We start from the raw sequence: 18714 nt of genomic DNA, 5'->3' as shown, positions 1-18714 counted from the left end.
GGAGAAGCAGGCTCCCTGCCGAGCAGGGAGCCCGATGCGGGACTCGATCCCGGGACTCCAGGATCATGACCTGAGCCAAAGGCAGTCGCTTAACCAACTGAGCCACCCAGGCGCCCCTTATATAACCATTTTAAAATGGAAAAAAACCTTCTTGTCTCATGGCCCATACGAAAACAGATGGGCATGGGCAAGGGATGGGGGCGCCTGGCTGGCTCAGTTGGTAGAGCATGCAACTCTTAATCTCAGGGGTCACTGGCTGAAGCCCCATGTTGGGCGTAGAGCTTACTTTAAAAAACAAAACAAGGGCGCCTGGGTGGCTCAGTCAGTTGCTCCTTTGCCTTCGGCTCGGGTTGTGGTCCCAGAGTCCCAGGATCAAGTCCTGAGTCAGGCTCCCTGCTCAGCGGAGAGTCTGCTTCTCCCTCTGCCCTTCACCCCATTTGTGCTCTCTCTCTCTCTCAAATAAATAAAGTATTTAAAAGTAAATTAATTAATAAAAATAAAAAATAAAAAACAAAACAAAACTGATGGCGGCCCCAGATTTGGTCCATAAGCCAAAGTTTGCTGACCCCTACTTTAGAGAATCAATTAAATATGTATATACTTACATATCTTATATTTACATATCTATGTCCCCTGCTAGACTATGTGCAAGCCCATGTACATTACCTTCTTGTATCCCCAGTGTCTAGCTCAGAGTCCAGTGCATAGTAGGCACTCAACACGTGTTAGTTGAGTGAACAGATGAATGAATGTTTGAACAGTGGCCTGCGCCCCTGTGTGGAGTGAAGCCAGAATCCTGGATGCTTTTTTTCCCACCTTTCTTCATCTGGCTCCTTTTATCAGATGTGTTAGGGTATCACATGCCCCCCACCCCCGATTTGAACCATCTCTGAGTCCCAGAGAGAGAAAAAAGGCAGTGCTCCCTCCTAACAAACTCAAGGCTTCTAGGGTGTCCACAGCTGCTCCTGAAACTTGGTTTTCTCTTTGGTCCCTAGAGAAGTGGCCCAGATATTCTGATGGTCTGTCTCCATGTCTGGACAATTCTTGGCAATGAACTTATAAGTGTCCTGCTATGCAAAGAGGGGAAGGAAACAGAGCTTAGGTCTTTAGGAAGGAGTGAAACAGCCTTGGTGTTAGTAGCAAGGGATTTTCGACAGAGAGGCCCAGATTGCACTAGCCAAAGCAAAGGGAGGTAAGGGAGGAAGTTGGGTAACTGGGGGATTTCTTATTCAGTCTAGTATAAGACCATGTCTTGAAGCCTGACTGTCCACCAGAAAGAAAAGACTGCTCTTCAAGTGAGTTGGACTTCTTTCCACTGGAGTGAGAATTGAAGACTGGGAGACCCAGGTGAGTACTTTTTGTGGTGGGTGTACTTTTACTTTCTCTGTCTCCTCTTCTCCCAGGTGATAAAAATAGGAAAACAAAACAAAATACCTGAGGCCTGTGTGTGTGTAACAGACAAGGGCAAGGGGTCCTATAGTAGCATCCTGAATAGAGAGGGGGGACTCCTGGGTGGTCTTAGGGGAAGGGGAAAAGATTAGAAAGTCAGAGGGTGTTAGGGTTACTGAGAATATCTGGATGGATATTGAAGAGGCCTGGAGTTTGGAGTGGACAGACACTGAGAGATATTTAGATAAGAATTTGGGGAAATTAGAGAGAATCTTTGAGAATGGGAAAGGACTAAGAGAGCCTAAGGAGAGGGTTGGGCATCTCAGGAAGGGTTGAGGATGCAGAGGCCTGGCAATGGCTCAGGAGGCTGGTGAGCTTCTAAAACAGTTCAGGTGTCTGGGGGCCCAGAGCTGTTCAAGAGATCTAAGTCCAAGGCCAGGTTCTGACTCCTTCTTCCCCTTACTCCTTCCACCTCTTTAGCCTCCATGATGCAGAACAACTCCGCCACCAACTTCTCCTGCTACCATGAGTCTGTACTGGGCTATCGTTATGTTGCAGTTAGCTGGGGGGTGGTGGTAGCTGTGACAGGCACCGTGGGCAACGGGCTCACCCTGCTGACCTTGGCCATCCAGCCCAAGCTCCGTACCCGCTTCAACCTGCTCATCGCCAACCTCACAGTGGCCGATCTGCTGTACTGCACCCTTCTCCAGCCCTTCTCTGTGGACACCTACCTCCACCTGCAGTGGCGCGCTGGCGCCACCTTCTGCAGAGTCTTTGGGCTCCTCCTCTTTGCATCCAATGCTGTCTCCATCCTCACCCTCTGCCTTATTGCCCTGGCACGCTACCTCCTTATTGCCCACCCTATGCTCTTTCCCCAAGTTTTCAGTGCCAAGGGGATACTGCTGGCATTGGTGAGCACCTGGGTGGTGGGTGTGGGCAGCTTTGCCCCTCTCTGGCCTATCTATAACTTGGTGCCTGTAGTCTGCACCTGCAGTTTTGACCGCACCCAAGGCCGGCCCTACACCACCATCCTCATGGGCATCTACTTTGTGCTGGGGCTCGGCAGTGTTGGCATCTTCTATTGCCTCATCCACCGCCAGGTGAAGCGAGCAGCACAGGCGCTGGATCAGTACAAGCAGTCAAGTGTCCAGTCCAACCACGAGGCTGGGACAGAGGCTATACCTGGTCATTTCCAGGAGCTGGACAACAAGGTGGCATCAGAAAGGCCCAGTGAGGGGATTTCGTCAGAGCCAGTTAGTTCTGCCACCACCCAGACCATGGAATGGGACTCATCAGAAGTGGGGAACCAGCGCAGCAGGGAGGTAGCTAAGCAGATGGCAGAGCAAAGCCATCCAGAAGCACCAGCCAAGACCAGGCCAACTACAAGAGCCCAAAGAACTCAGGAACCCCCATCAGAGTTTGGGAAGGTGACTCGGATGTGTTTTGCTGTGTTCCTCTGTTTTGCCCTGAGCTACATCCCCTTCTTGCTGCTCAACATCCTGGACGCCAACGCCACTGCTCCTCGTGTTGTCCACATGCTCGCTGCCAATCTCACCTGGCTCAATGGTTGCATCAACCCCGTGCTCTATGCAGCCATGAACCGTCAGTTCCGCCAAGCCTATGGCTCCCTCCTAAAACGAAGGCCCCAGAGTTTCTGTAGGCTCCATTAGAACTGTGTCCCCAGTCATCAGAATCCAAGACTGACTCCTCCAGAACTAAAATGGCCAGCTGGTAGGGAGTAGGTGAAAGTAAGACCCGTGGGCATTTTCACAGACAACTTTCCCCCACCCTCAAACCAGGCTTCTCCCTCCCTTGATCAATGCTTCAGCTCTAGACTGCCCAAGGTGCATTATTATTAATAAATGAATTCTATCCTTTTAATGCTCAGGTGTGGTCTTTGGGGAATAATAGGTCAGGACTGGTTGCAGCTGGAACCTAACAGTTGAGAGTTTGCGGGGGACCTAGGTCATAGCAGGGTTAGGAAGCAGTAGGCCTAGGACACAGCCTTCAACTGAGGGGTTTCCAAGTATAAAACATGAGTTGGTTTAAGAGGATCCACCTGTCTTTTTGTTTAACTTCCCAGAAATGGCCCCTGCCCCTAACTACTGCTGCCAGGATCACCCCATCCACACAAACAGTTTTATTGAACTCAGAAAAGTTTTGTAATCCAGCTTTGATAGCCACTCCAATGAGTCCAGCCCCCTGGCCCTTGCCCTATCCAAAGAGAATGGTCTTGGAAGAGGACTCCTTGCTCTGTGGAAATGAACTGAGCTAAGCTGAAGCAATGGCAGACAGAGAGGGGTTCCAGCTACCCTAGCATTCACAATGGTCAGAGCTAAATCAGCTGAAGTCCTGGCCCCTCACTTTCCCCAGACTTGCCCTTGTCATCCTGGGTTATGAGAGCAGAACAGAGACTCTAGTTAAGAGAGTTCAGGGGTCCAGCTGAGGGGAGACCATATCATTCCCTTCCTCTAGGATGACCAACATCCTGTCAGCCCAGCCACGCACGTGTGAACTTAAAGAAAGTACCTGTGGCCACCAGGTGACGCTGGTTCTCTGTGTTTCCTTTTTGGTGTCCCTGTTGAGTACAGAAGGTGTCAAAGGGACAGGGAGCCCACAGACCACCTCCCATCCAGCCAGCAACGGTGATGACCCAGAGATCCACACCTCTCTCTTTTCCCCAAAGCTTAGGGGAAAAAGTAATGAATTAGACATTTATTATTCATGAGATATTTATTGTCTATTTAGTTGGGGTTGGGGGAGCAGGGTGGGCACTGTGCAGGCACTGAAATGTGAGAGTCATCATGACAGTAATGCTGCTCTGGCCAAATGCTATCCCCTCCCTGCTCCCGAGTCCATGGTTTGAGGGAAACAAAGTGAAGACCAGAGAGATTCAGACAAGGACAGAAACATGCAGAGTCGGGGTGGACAGATCAATGTCTTCACATTCAACACACTTCCAAGTCCCAGGAATCTTGTGTCCTAATCCAGAACATGTATTTCTGAGAGTTCTTCCACAAAAATCACAGCAGCCTAAACTGAGTCAAGTTCAGGCTGCTGAGGCAGGGGCCCAGACAGGTGGGGTGAACAGCAGAACCAATAAAGAACATTAGCCAGAGAGTGTAGAGACAAGGATTCCGGTCAAGGCCTTCTGATAATTAGCTCTGTGAATCTGAGCAGGATCCTGGACCATCTGGGCCACAGGTTTTATCATATGCACAAAGTTCGGGGTGCGGTGCAGTCTTACCATGTGCCCAGTGCTGTCCTAAACCCTATAAATATATTATTTCATGTAATTCTTACAAAATTTACCATGAAGTATTTATTATAATCACATTTCTACAAATGAAAAAATTGAAGCACAGAGAGGTCAAGTAGTTTGTCCAAAGTGGAAGAACTAATAAATGGTATGACCATGATTTGAGGGCAGAGTATCACTTCAGCCCACATGTCTAACCACCACAGGACAGCTGCCTTTCTAAAACTAGAATCAAGTTAACAGATAATCTCTAAAAGTCCTTCCTGCTTAGCCCTTCTTAGATTCTGAAAGTTGACAATTCTCTGAGGGGCTGTAAAAGGGTTCACTTTTCATAATCCTTGGAGGCAAGTAGAAAGGAGCAGCAATAGAGATTGAAGTTAGACCTAAGGGGGGACTTCCCAATTATCGATCGCTGGAAAAAATGACTCACGGGACACAGGAGGAAACTCTGGAGTCTGAGACCAGAGAGGCCAGATCTTAGCAAGAAAACAACCCCCTCCCCTCTCACCCTCGACGGCCCACGCACACACACCCGCCTCTAATTTCGATAAAAACCTAGGAAAAAGCGGAAGAAAAGCAAGGTTCTCTCTCAGGCTTTCTCTCTCCTGTGCGTGTGCATGGCGCGTCTGTGTCCACGCACGAGGTCCCCACGGTACGGCGCTCACGCGTGTCTCGGGGAAGTGTCTGTATTTGGGGGCCCTCGTGAGTGTGAGTCAGTGTCTCTCTCTCTGTCTCTTTATCTCTGTCAGTCTCCCGCGCGAGCCCGAGCTCTATCGCTGACTTTCTGACGCTATCTCTCACAGCTTCTCTTTGTCTCCATCTGTCCGTCTCTCCTGTAAGCTGTCTTCATCTCTTGTACCTCTGTTTTCGCCTTTTTTCCCCTAAACTCCTCTCTCCCTCCTCCCCACCTCCCCTCCCCGCTCTCCCCGCGTCCCCTCCCCAGTCCCCCGCCCCGGCCGTTCTTGCTCGCTCGCACGCTCTCTCTCTCTTTCGCTGTCTCTCACAGGCAGATTTATGGTCAGCCCAGGGCTTCTCATTGGTCAAACGCTGACAGCACTTGATTTAACGCCTCCTCTCATTGGCTGAGCTTGACAGACCGATTTACGAGTCACTCTACCATTGGCCAAACAGCTTGGCCCTGATTTATGGCTCAGTGGCTGCGGGGAAGGGGGGGGCGCAGCTGGGGAGTGAAGATGCCCCTCCCCTCGCCACCGCTTCCGTCTCCTTCTCCACTGCTTTCTCCTCTTTCTCTCCCTCCCCTCAAGGAACCGCGCTCACTGTACCTGTTCCTCAGCCCCCTCCTCCCTTCTCTTTCATCCCTCGGGAGGAGAATTGGGGTGTGGTGGTGGGGGGGGATCCGAAGCAGAGGATGGGAACTGGAGGGGTAAACATGGGTGGGGGAGATCTGAGGGGTAGGGGTGGGGTGACAGTAGAGTAGGGAGAGAAGACTGAAGGGGAAGAGAGAATGAACTGAAAAGCGAAGGCGAAACTGAGGGGATCAAAGGGGGTGACAGGAAAAAAGGAAGGCTGAGGAGAAAAGAGAGACTGAGGGACAGAAAGAAGGGGATCTGCGGAGAAGAGAGGAGAGACTGAAAAGACAGGGCGCCTTTGAAGGGGCAAATGGGCTGAAGCGGGGGAGATCCGAGAACTGGGAGACTTCTTTTCAAACCTCACTATCCAGACTGAGTAAGAGACTGAAATTTCCCTTCAGACAATGGCTCTGAAGAGGAAGAGGCTTAGAGGAGCAAAGGCGCAATAGAGAGGTCAGAGAGAGGGGCAGGGAAGGAGAACTGGAAAGTAATGGTGAAGAAAAGGGGGAGAAGGATGGAGAAGACAGAACTAAGGTTGGGGGGGGCGTGTAGTGAGAAAAGACTAATCCCCACAGGAACTACTGAGAGAAATAACGCCTACTCCTCCTACGAAGACCCATAGGCGCCTGCATGGGGTCAAGTCCGGCGCCCCCCCTTTTCTCCCCCCCATGTTCTACTTCACGGCTGCGGTGGACTCCCCTCTCTCTACACCTCACTCCTCCCCCTTGCCCACCTCCTCAGTTAAATTTATGAGTTCAGGGCTGGCCTTCAGGAATTAGGAATATTTATGCTTCTTTGAGAGTGAGGTTTGGAAGGTGATAAATAAGGGGCCATGGTGGGGGGGTGCAGCTGGGGGCTCCTATTTTTAGCATGACCACTTTCCCAAGGCCCCCACCCACCAGTTCCCTCTCATCCTGAGCCAGAGAAGGGATCGCTGCGGGAGGTGGGGAATGGGTTTCAGATATCAGGAAGGGGGTTTGACTACGCTGGAGAACCCCTCAGAGGACTGCAGATCTTTGCAGCAGAAAGGATTGAAGGCAGTTGGGGGAGGAACTTTCCAAGTATCCTGGCATTCTTATAGACCCTAGAGTGCAGTTACAGCATTTCTGCAGAAGATGGAGAGAAATGGGGAGAAGCTAGTTTCCCCTCTGCCCCCCTAAGCTTAGTTGCTGAGAAATAGGGGAGAAGAGCCAGGAAATTCAGAGGCAGGTTTCTCTGGCATGTCACCTCCATCATAGGGAGAGGACGATTTGAAATCCCCCACCCCCCACAGACCACTACCTGGGTCCCTGGGAAAGGAGGCTAGGAATGTGGGGCTCAGGGCATCTCCTAGGAGTCTAGGCCTCCAACCTGTCCGCCCCCACTGCTGGCTGAGAATTAAAAACAGCCAGTAGTTCTTGATACTCCCTGCCCTGGGCCTCCAGGAAATGAGGGAGGGAGAGGATCTATCCCATGATCCACATGCCTTCTCCAGCCCTCAGCTCCCAGAACCATGTGTTTGTGACCCCCACCCCAGTCAGAGGGCTTGCTCTGGGCTTGGGTAGGTAGTGAACAAAAATAGGGGTTAGTGGGATGGCGGGTGGGGGGGGTTGTCTAAAGAGAAGAGAGAGAGCTGGAGAAGAGCTGCCCCCTCCCCACACACTGTGCCCTCCATTCACTATGGCTTTAGCAAGGACGGCCACAGCAAATGCATGCAAGCACACACACCAGACTCTGCTGCCTGGAGTGGGAGAAGGGAGGGAGAGAAGGGTCTAGACTGGCCCTTTAAGAGCCACTTAGGGTCAGAAAGCCTGGGCTACAGAGAGGGGAAAGGAGCTGATGTCAGAAGACGGATGGGCAGCAAGATGGGGATTGATGCTAATGGGGGAGTTAAAGCTAAGTACTCAGACACTCGGAGGGCAGAACTGCAGATCTGTCTTCCTTATGCTCACCCCCCCCACACACACACACCAAACCAAGGCTGTAAATCTGCCTTCTCAATTGGGGGAAGGGGGAGCGAGGAAAAACGAGATGCTCTCTTCTCCCTTTTCCTGTTTTTTCCTTAACTTGTGCCATCCCCCACCCCAATTCCTTTGTCCTCTCCCAATCTATGACCCTTTTCCCCTAAAATTTCCAATTTTTTACTTTCCATCAGGAATTGAGGTAGTAATTTCAGCTTTTAGAAGGTCTCCTTCGCCAAATACCGGGTGGCAAAGGGTTGGTGGGATTGTGGTGAGAAGCCAGTAGGCTGGAAGCTCCCAGTTGCCTCAGTTTCTCTTCCTTCCACTCTCTTCTCACTTGGAGGTAACTCTAGCAGCCTTCTCCCAGGACAGTAAAGGCAGGATGTGGGATGTTGGGCGCCAGGAGTTGGAATGAGTGTGAGAGCTTCAGAGTGCGTTTGTGGAGCCCTCTGACACACTGAGATGCTAGAGGGGCTAGTGGGCCTCCAAGGGCAGGTAGGGAAGCTGCAGGAGCTGTCCACAGAAAGATATACAGTCTGGTTTCTCGGAAACTCCTGGATCATACTGTTCCTTTTCCTTGACCACATACCCTGCCTGCTGAGTAGAGACAATTTCGGGCCAATAGTCTTTTTATTTTAAGGGTAGGGTCCAGCTGCTCCTCATACCTCTCAGGAGGCAGTTGGGGATCTCAGGGAGGAAGGCCCTCTCAGAAGGGTTGGAGCTAGTAACCCTCGGGGAATTCCATGTCTTCCTTTACTTTCCAGTAAGTCTTTCAGTACCCATAATGACATTTCTCTCTCTCTACTGGCACTCAGGGCCTATTCTGAAGAAGTCCTTCTATATTAGAGGAAGTCCCTCTCCATTTCATCTGTCACAGTGCTAAACCTGAACTCCTTTCTAGTCCTGGAAACAACTGCTGCCTGATTGCTCCCTGGTTTCCAAATCCTCCTCAGTATCCATAAGAGAAAGACCCTCTCTTCCCTCTTCCCAGGTTTTCCTTCAGAGGCCTAAAATCACTTCGAGGCCATCGTCTCTCTGTTTCCTAAGTCTTCAGGGACTAGGAAGAGAGCAAAGTTGGAGTGAGAAAAGTTGGAGGTTGTGAGCCAGAGCCATTGGAACCCAGGCTTCCAGCCTCCCAGCATCTGGCCAAGCACTCCCTCCCATCCCAGGGAAGTCAGCCATTGCCCTCAGCCCTGGTCTCTGGCTGCTTCTCTGTCCTGATGATAAATCCTGTCTTTGTCTCCCCCTCCAACCCAGGGCCCCAGGCGGCTGGGGGTCAGAGGCTGGGGGAGGGGTCAACATGGAGGGTGGAGTGGGGGGAGACACAAGGAAAGTGGGAGGAGAAGATGGACAGGAGCAGCTGGTGAGCAGGCACTGGGGGTGGGCAGCGAGGGGGTGGGGCCTCTTGATTCTATAGATCCTGACTGCACATTCCAGCAGGCCAGCATTCCCAGTAAGCAAGCCAGGATTCTTATGATGTGGAAGTACCTTGGGAATGACCCCAGGGAAATTAGAAATACTGGGAGATGGGGGTTGGTGTGGGGTGCCTCAAGGAAGGAAGCTGCTGGAAGAAATGGGTGAATGAGAATATTGTGAGAATCAAACTTATCCCCACCAGACCCCTACACAAATGTGCTATGCACAAACACTGAGACAGACAGACATACACACATGCATGCACACATCCAGGATTTATGGCCCATCAGCATGAGGGAGCCCAGGAGAGCCAGCCTGCCCCTGGGCTGGCCCCTCCCCAGCTGCCTTCTCTTGCTGTGACTTTCCCATCTCCATCTCTCCATTCTTTTCTCTTCCTAGACTTGCTGCTCTTTACTTGTGTCAGTTTCTCTTACTCTCCCAGTTCATTACGCTGGCTTTCTGCTAACTCTCAGCCTCTGCCTCTTTGTCTTTCAGTCACTTTTTCTCTCTCACTGTGCTTCTCTTTCTATCTTACTCCCCTCTCTTCTATTTCCTTGGACCCTCCATCTGTCCTGACTCTGCTGCTCTTCAGCCCAAGAATCTCCCGGTACCTCAACTGCCACCCCAGAGCCTCAGAGTGATGGGAAGGAGAAAAGAGGCTCTGAATGAGGCCCTGCTTTGGTGGGAGGTCTGGGACCATAATGTGTTATGATATGGGATGGAAGGGGGGACAGGAAAGCCACATGACCAGGAGAGAAGCTCAACTAAGGGAGAAAAGATGAAAGGATGGAAGAGAGAAAAGACACAAAGAGCAAACACTAAGGAGAGGAGGGTAAAAACTAAAGGTTCCCTTTAAGTGTATTTTGGGTCAGTCTTAATGGGAGGAGCTGAGGGGCATCTCCTGAGTCATTGTGAGACCCAGATCCAGCAACAGGATCTGGAGACCCAGCCAGAGAAACAAAGATGTGATGTCCACCAGGCAGCCACAGTTCTGGGCTCTCTCCCCTACCTGAGTTCTCACAGACCTTTCTCCTCTGCAGACAGTCTTGGAGTGCTGGTTCCCTCCCCACCCACCTCCTCCTCCCCTAACACCTCCCCTCACCACCAGTGCAAATGACATCAGCCCTGACTGCCACTGTCCTCAGCCCTGCTGATGTACTCTCCCATGGGTGAAAGAGGCCAATCACCTCTGCCCCATCCATTCATTCTCCAGCCCAGGAGCTGGGGCTTATACACGCCAGCACCCCAGGATGGAGTAGGAGGTTGCTGTACCAGGAAGCCATCTGCAGGACACGGTGGAAAAAAAAGGGGAGCCTGGGCACCAGGGGAAGGGAGAGGAGCTGGAGGGGGGCACTTGAGGAAGAGGGGCTGCAGCACTAAATCACCCTGTGGGGGGGGCTTGCTCTGCCTGAGCTCAGTGGGGTGGGTAAAGGATAGATATTTGGGGAGGGGGAAAGAATGGGGAATCGCCACATCTGGCAGGCAGGTGTCTGGCACTGTTCAGGCTGCAGTCCCTTTCCCATCCAAAGGGGAGGAAGGGGGGAGGGGAGGAGGGGCTTTCCAGGGTCTCCTGGGGAAGAGGGAAAAGCTTACAAACAGAGACCCAGAGGCCCAGAATCAGAGACCAATGGAGGGAGATAATCAGACCCTGCTCCTCAGTTTCTGCTTTAGTTAGTGCTGGAGAAGGTTTGCTCATAGTCCTGAAAGAAAATTGCTGGCCAAAGGACTGGATAGGCCAGGGCACCAGAGTTCCATTCCTCGTGGGAAACAGAGAAGGCAGGAAAAGTTCAAAGCAGGCCAGGCTGGGGAAACAAGCTCAGAGAATTTCAAGTTTGAGAACTGGTTAGAACTCCATTCTCTTGGGGCGCCTGGGTGGCTCAGTCGTTAAGCGTCTGCCTTCGGCTCAGGTTATGATCCCAGAGTCCTGGGATCGAGCCCCGCGTCCGGCTCACTGCTTGGCAGGAAGCCTGCTTCTCTCCCTCTCCCACTCCCCCTGCTTGTGTTCCCTCTCTCGCTGTGTCTCTGTCAAATAAATAAAATCTTAAAAAAAAAAAAAAAAAAGAACTCCATTCTCCACACTGTCACTGATCAGCAACACCCCCAACTCTCACATTGACATGCCCTCCCCACCCAGGGTCAATGCTGGGTGATAAGTAGACAGTAAGGCTGGACACTGCTTCCCCCTCTCAGACAGGCAAAAACAAAGATACCTAGCCCTCATGCAGCCCCCTGTACCCCAACTTTCAATGCTGGACTACAGGGATGATAACCCAAGCATTTTCTTTTTTTTTCTACCTGCTGAGGGGGATTCCGGGCAGAGGTGCCCCACAGTTGCTGAGCTTAATTGCCAGGTTCTCATACAGCAGGGAAGACTGGACAACTCGGTTTCATGTCTTGATGCTGGAGAGGCTCTTCCCACTCCCATTACCTTCCTTCCCTCATCCTTTCCTGAGGTCCTAATGTGGTCTCTCCTGCTTACTCCTGGAATTGCAGGCCCATCTTATGAGCTGTAGAGGTGACTGAGGAGACCCTTCAAAACTGCAGTGCAGAGGAGGGCTCCCCACACTCCCCCCTCCTTAAAATCCTGCAGAGGAAGGGGGAAAGAAAACCAAAGCATTCTCCTGTCGCCGCGGCAACCATAAAACCCCCAGCTAAATCCATCTTGTGAGCTCACCGCCCCATTAAGATGCAGGGCCAGGCTCTGCGCCAGCCCAGCCACATTCATTTGTGCGAATAAAGGTGGAGGAGGGGGAGGGGAGCAGGCTCTGGAGGGACCGGGAAATGGCGAGAAGAGGTTATTTACACCACCGTCCTGACCTTCTGGAGCAGCGCTGGCTCCGATAAATAACCCGCTCAGCGCCATTTCAGAGCAGGAGTGGGAGGTGCAGGAAGAGAGCAGGGGCTGAGGAGAGCCCCCACGCAGGTGCGCGTCTCTGGGTTACTAATGTCTGAGGCAGGAGCAGGCAGCTGGCTTTGGGGGTAGTGGGGGGGAGCAGTCAGTTCCCTGGGACTCCCACTGAGAAAATACCACCCCCACCCCACCCCTGGCGCCAATTTCCAGGCGAGGGGACGGAGAGATGCCAAGGAGGCAAACAGCCCCGTAAATTAGGGATGGGAGGGGGGGTGGAATGCTGGGGAGTCTCTGAGGTAGGAGGGAAGAAATATTATAAGATGGGGAGTGATGGGGGGGGGTGCGCTGGAGGAATAGAAGCAGCTGCCAAAAAGAGAGGAAGAGGAACAGAAACATCACACAAAGGCAGTTTGGAAAAAGAAATGTTTTATTCCTCTTTGCACAGAGCAGTATATGAAGGTGGCTATCTCCTGACTCCATACATCTCTGACACAAAAGTGCCCCCTCAAATATGCCCAGTTATTCACCCCACTTCAGTCTTGGAGAACTGGCAGTTAGTGGGTGAGACAGAAGGCTTAAGTCTCAGGAAGGTTTTTTTGAGACATTTTTGTGGGAAGTTTTGGGTCAAGGGGAAAGATTAGACCTCCATCTTCCAGGGGAAATCCAAAACCCAAAGGTTTTCTGAAGAAAGGCACCTCTCTCAGCGACCTAGGGAGGGAAAGAGCCCAGACCTACTGCCTGGATGTAAGGCTGAGGCAGAGAGAAGACAGGGTTAAGCAGCAGAGATTGCAGACCCAAGGCAGAGGAGTGAAATGCATGTGGGGGAGGGAAGGGGACAGAGCCCAGAGGCCCAAGTCATAAATCCCATCCCCTCCCCAGTTCTGAGCAAAAACTCTTCTTCCCAAGACTAAAATGGAGTTTTAGTTCAGGGACTGGCTTTGCTCCAGGGCACAGCAAGGACAAGCCAGGCAAAGATACCATGGGTAGGGAAGGTGGAGAGTCAAGGTAGTGGACCAGGAGACAGACACTCCTACAATGAACACTCACAGACCATAGCGGTTTTGAAGCTATAAGCCAGGATCAGGGTAAAGAATGCAGCTCTGACTGAAATACAGAATTTTATAAGCCCTATCCAATAAAATTTAAATCCCTGCTTCTTCCACTCTGTCCCCTGCCCATGAGCTGTTCCCAATCTTTTTTCCAAGGCTGGAGGACAGGGCAGTAAGAAGGGATGGGAAGAAATGCTGAGGCCAATAAGTGGGGCTGTGGCTGAGACTGGATATGCCACCCCCACTCATCCTATAGAAAAGAATTCTCTCTCTCCCTCCCCTCGCTAACATATGGGCTGTTGGGATGAAGGCCCAGTAAAGGCAAAGGGAGGAAAACACTCAGCACATTCTTTTTCCTGCTTTGATCTCAAGTGTAACTGCAGGAAAGGGCAGAGAAGTTGAGAAGAAAATATGGGGGGTAGAACATGAGAGCATAATCTGGTGTAAAAAGGAAGAGGGTGCTTCCCCTACCCTGCATTTAGAATCTGCTGGGAGCTTTACTCCCAGACTGTAAAAAAAGTAAGAAAGAATAGGAAGCATACATGGGGGTTTGGGGGAGCAACCACAGACAGAATGGAGATTTAAGGATCCCTTGTGATCCCCGAGATGACCCTGAGAGCATCAGTTGGGGGACTGGATGAGAAGTCACAGCAGACGCGTGGATTTTTTGAGGGGGTGAGGAGCCAGGAACAGTGAGGTCTTCACCGAAGGAGTGACCACTTGATCTGTTCTTTTGCTGACTGCAGCACCTGCAGGGACAAGGGCGGCAGTTGAGGGGCTTGCTGCAGGGCAGGGCAAGGACAGAGATTGGGGCTCTTCTTCCCCTCACTTGCCTTCCCTGTCCTTAGAAGAATGGCAAATACAAAATCCCCAAGGGTATAGGGATGGGAAGAAGCTCTCTAAGGCCCTAGAGGACTGTCAGTTTGGGAAATTCCAAAAAAATTCAAATCCACTGGGGGGATGAAGAGAGAAGAGGTATACCTGGGAGGAAAGAAAAAAACTGGGGGTTACTGGACATATGTTAGAAAGGAGGGGTTACACATCCAGATGGACTTCTTGGGGAGAATTCCAAGTAGGTAGAAAACAGAATCCCTCCCTTGCCTCCCACATCAGGTAGACAATCTATCCGCAAAGTAGCAGGATGGATCTGCAAAACCTGCTTATTCTAGAATATGCATTTCCAGCTTAGCCCTCATTTGAATAATAAGAGGAGAGAGAGAGAGTGTGTGTGTGCGAGCACACGTGCGCATGCACGCATGCACACACACACACACACACACACCATCTGCTTAAGGCAAGCCTCTGCTGGGGAATAAATCACTGAATGAGGCATCAGGCAGGGAGGGTTTGAAGGGTACAGAGCAAGGCTGACAGCCACTGCTCACAGGAATGTGGGATAGGAGTTGGGTGGGTAGGGAGTGTTTGGCTATATGAGTCCCCAGTTCTCTGGAATAAGAGGGAGCCAAGAAAAGATGTGCCTTCAGGCTCTAGATTCATTCAGACTTGGGCTGGGGTAGAATGCTATTCTAGCCTCTTTAGTGGCCCAGTCCATCTGGAGAGGAAAAAAGGAGAAAGTCATACCTGAGACACGGTCTGCTCCGTAAGGGGGACATCTTCACCCTATGACACAGAAAGACAACATTTAGCATGGGAGAAAGCTGGAGTAAGTAGTCAGTGATGGAGAAGGAAAAGGTAGTTCTTAAAACTGAAGCAAAAGGCAGATGCCTGACTTCTCAGTCCTTTCTAGGTAGTACAGCCACAATTTTCTTGGCCAGAGGGACTGTGAGCAGGAAAGGGTCATTTCATCCATCTTCTGTTTTCAGGCAGGAGGACTTCTTAAAAGATTTATTCCATTCCAAGTAATCAGCAGGTTATCTGATCCTCAACTTGGGGGTGGGGGACCTGATTCCCTAGTTAGAGAAGACCTTCCCTGAATATCAATATCACTAGGGAAAGGATGAGGGGGAGCCAAGGGTAATTTAATGGATCCCGCAAGGCCTGATGGGTAACGACAGCATGTTAATTTGAAGAAATAAACTGCTGCAACAGCAGCCTGAGAAGGGGAAGGCGGGGGGGGGGGGGGAACCCTCTCTCTTGCCACATAGAGACATATGTTAGAGGAGAAGATTAAACTATGCAAATGGAGCCCACGGCAGTTAAGGGAGAAGATTCCCATTACCCGACACTGTCAGCCTTCATTCTGTAGAGGTCAGAGCTGGGACATTCTATGAATGGGGAGATTTGCTTTGCTTAAACATCTCTGCACCCCACAATTTCCTGGTAGTCTCTCTCTATACCCACCATTATCTCTCTAGCAGACTTGGAGGCTTCTATGGTTAACTCAGAGCCCCCTTTCTGATATTACTACCACCAAAAGAAGACTGAAGTTCTGGCAAATAAATGCTTCCTAACAGAGAGGTGCTGTCCTCAGACTTTAAGACAAGGAAGACACTCCCCTGACTCACCTGATTGGGATCCATCCCCAAAGGAAGTTTAAGTCAAACTCAAGTTCCTTTAAGTTTCAGAACCATTAATATTAAAGTTTCTTTTATTCATCTTTGATTTAATTAAGTATGTATTAAATGTCTCCTCTGTGCAAAGACTATATGGGATCCTGGGTACCAGGTAAGGGGAAAAGTATGCTCCTTCTGCTTCCCCTCTTTGAGATAAGAAATTGAAAGGGAAGGGGAAGGCTGTATGTATTCTATAAGCCCTGACCTTTAGATGCATTTAGCAGGTCTGGCCCTGGAGGGTGAGTAAATGGGGGATGTAGGGGAGCACACTCCTGCTTACCCTTAATGCCACCCGGTGTACCACTTGCTGGGGATCACTCTCTAGGATCACCCTAAGAAGACAAAGAAGAAACCAGCATTCACTCTGTCCTGAAAGACACACTCATTCATTGTGGGGATACTGTGGTCACTCAGGCCACTTGCCTTAGGACAGAGGTAATTATCCGACCCCCTCACCCCAAATCCAAGGAGGTCCAGGCAGGTCAGAAAACTCACCCTCCATCTACGATTTCATCCACAGCCAAGAAGAGCCCCTCCATGTTCTCCAGCAGAGCTCGCTTTTCTACATTTTTCCTGAGTCCCCAAGAGAAGAGAAAAAACCAGCCTGTGTATAAAAGGAATCCTAGGACATTGTCTGAGTTGGAGATCCAAAACTAGACCAATAAAATGTCTCCACCAACCACAGAGACTAAAAAGTAAGTAAGAACTTTTTGGCTTATCCACTCTAAACCTCTTCTTACTCTTAGTTGCTGAGTAAGGATCAGGAATGTCAAGAAGGAGATTCAAAAAATACAGGCAATTTCTGGGCACCTGGGTGGCTCAGTTGTTAAGCGTCTGCCTTCGGCTCAGGTCATGATCCCAGGGTCCTGGGATCGAGCCCCACGTCGGGCTCCCTGCTCCGCGGGGAAGCCTGCTTCTCCCTCTCCCACTCCCCCTGCTTGTGTTCCCTCTCTCGCTGCGTCTCTGTCAAATAAATAAAATCTCAGAAAAAATACAGGCAATTTCTGACTATTCAAGGGTTGATTATCCAGAGCTAGTTTCTTCCCTACCTACCGTGATGCTGCTAGTGACACTGCTCCTAAACACTGACATCAGGGGGTGGAAAAAAGGAAATAAACAGCTAAACTCAATCTGGAAGTGGCGGGAGGTAGAGAGGAACTGAGTGCAAACTCTATTTGTACTTAAGCTCTGACAAACCTTCTAAGCCTCTCTCCGCTCCCCCCCCCCCCCCCGTTCTCCCCCTCCCTCACCAGCTCTTCTCAGGCCTTAAAAAGAAGCCCAGGGGCGCCTGGGTGGCTCAGTCGTTAAGCGTTAAGCGTCTGCCTCCGGCTCAGGTCATGATCCCAGGGTCCTAGGATCGAGCCCCACATTGGGCTCCCGGCTCTGCGGGAGGCCTGCTTCTCCCTCTCCCACTCCCCCTGCTTGTGTTCCCTCTCTCGCTGTGTCTCTCTGTCAAATAAATAAATAAAATCTTTAAAAAAAAAAAAAAAAAAAGAAGCCCAACTAGGGGGCTGGGAACAGTCAGGGCCCTCATCCACCAGCCTTAGATCCGGTGGTTGTGCATGTGGCCAGTCACATCCGTCAGTTTGACTCTTTCACTAGATCACCAAAATGAAGTCTATTCATTCACCTGGCTAAGAAATAAATCATCCCCTTCCTGAGGAAATCTGAGCCATTCGCCCTGCTGATTTTGTGGGGCTGAGAGCGCCTGCTGTTCTGCTCCGGATGGTGGATGGCTGTCTGTACTGGGTTCACTTGGGAGCTGCTGGGGGAATGAAGTTCAGACTCCTGGATGTTTTCAGGAAAAGTATCTTATATCTCTTCTGTTGCCCATCTACGTAGGGAACAGAGGGCTGCTGGGGAGGTGGAAAGGGAGGAGAGGGTAAATGGTATATTCTTCCTCTTCTAAAGAAGGGAAAACCTAAGGGCTGAAGTTAAAAATTGGGAATGTTGCCTCCATTCCTAAGGCACTAATGTTATATCTGGGACATTTCCCTATGCTTGCCCTTCCCCTACCTTCTAATGAAGTCTAGGAAAGCACATTAACGGTTCTCAGAACTCTGACATAGCCACTGGGTAATGAGAGAGTAGAGAGACATTGCTCCCTCCCAGTCCCCTTTCTTAGGAGAATTATCCCACAGGAGGGACATACTTTCCATCCAGTCCTCCCCATCAGTGGGAATTACTCTGAAATAATAAGCCTAACTTCTCAAGGTAAATCAATTCTCTGGAGCCTCTGCTAATTCCCCCACAAACCCCTGGGCCTGATGAATAGTGACTTTCTCTCCCAAACAGATGTCAACAATGGCCTGCTCACCTCAGCATCTGGCTCAATGAGTCAAAGAGGCAATTCAGAACAGCCATGAGCATCAGCTGTTGGGAGACAGAAGAAGCAGAAGGATAAGGTTCAAGGCCCTGAAATCTGCTACATGAACACAAAACCCACTAATTCATTAAGCATCAAAAGACACAGGCTTTCATAAAGGACCAAAAGCATAAGGTGGAAGTGAGAGCAAAACAGGAAGAGGACCTGTGGTTTCTCACAGAAATAAATTCTGCTACACAATCCCACAATTCGAGGTCTCTCTTTGACGAGACTGTTCAAACTTTCCCATCACAGTCCTTTACATGTCTTTGCCAACTGTATATGCGTTACCTGATATCTTAGGTAAAGAAATCAGTATCCAAACAATAGCTAAGGTCAGAGGGTTAGAGGAAAGAGCATGGCCTTTGGCGTCAAATAGATTTGGGCTAAATCCCAGTTGAGCCATTTCTAGATATGTGACCCTGGAAAAGTTATTAGGTTGAACGATATGAAACTGCCACTTCTGTAGTTCAACAGTGGTCATATGCAAGTAATTTCATATCATTCCTCATGGTTTGGTTTCCTCATCTATAAAACAAGGGCACTAATGCCCAAAACTCACACAAGTGCTGTATAATTTAGGTAACAATGTACCTTACAAAGCACTTAAAAGTAGTAAGTA

At 50.4% G+C, this 18714-nt stretch overlaps 3 protein-coding genes across 4 annotated transcripts in view; 2 read left to right on the top strand and 1 right to left on the bottom strand.

Annotated features, from left to right (window-relative positions):
* The window catches only part of ITGA5 (integrin subunit alpha 5), a 108252-nt gene that overhangs the window by 46089 nt on the left and 43449 nt on the right, over nucleotides 1–18714 (top strand). The gene's annotated exons all lie outside the window — the stretch shown is intronic.
* On the top strand, nucleotides 584–3270 carry GPR84 (G protein-coupled receptor 84). The gene is made up of 2 exons (XM_006728711.3): nucleotides 584–1347; nucleotides 1870–3270. Exon 2 carries the CDS (start codon nucleotides 1875–1877, stop codon nucleotides 3057–3059), a length of 1185 nt encoding a protein of 394 aa, XP_006728774.1. The 5' UTR covers nucleotides 584–1347; nucleotides 1870–1874; the 3' UTR covers nucleotides 3060–3270.
* Nucleotides 12575–18714, bottom strand: part of COPZ1 (coat protein complex I subunit zeta 1) — a 20727-nt gene continuing 14587 nt past the window's right edge. For both annotated transcript variants that reach the window (XM_081821819.1, XM_006728708.3), the window contains exons 5-9: nucleotides 18045–18100; nucleotides 16223–16300; nucleotides 16008–16059; nucleotides 14796–14834; nucleotides 12575–13963 (exon numbers count right to left, since the gene is read on the bottom strand). In XM_081821819.1, the coding sequence (XP_081677945.1) occupies nucleotides 13916–13963; nucleotides 14796–14834; nucleotides 16008–16059; nucleotides 16223–16300; nucleotides 18045–18100 (273 nt within the window). In that variant the 3' untranslated portion in view covers nucleotides 12575–13915. The remainder of the gene's footprint in view (nucleotides 13964–14795; nucleotides 14835–16007; nucleotides 16060–16222; nucleotides 16301–18044; nucleotides 18101–18714) is intronic.

This window comes from Leptonychotes weddellii, chromosome 5, assembly GCF_054177405.1.
Source record: "Leptonychotes weddellii isolate Sample4059 chromosome 5, ASM5417740v2, whole genome shotgun sequence".
Lineage (NCBI taxonomy): Eukaryota > Metazoa > Chordata > Mammalia > Carnivora > Phocidae > Leptonychotes > Leptonychotes weddellii.
Note: the sequence above shows the minus strand (reverse complement) of the source record. Positions and strands in the feature narration are given on the sequence as shown.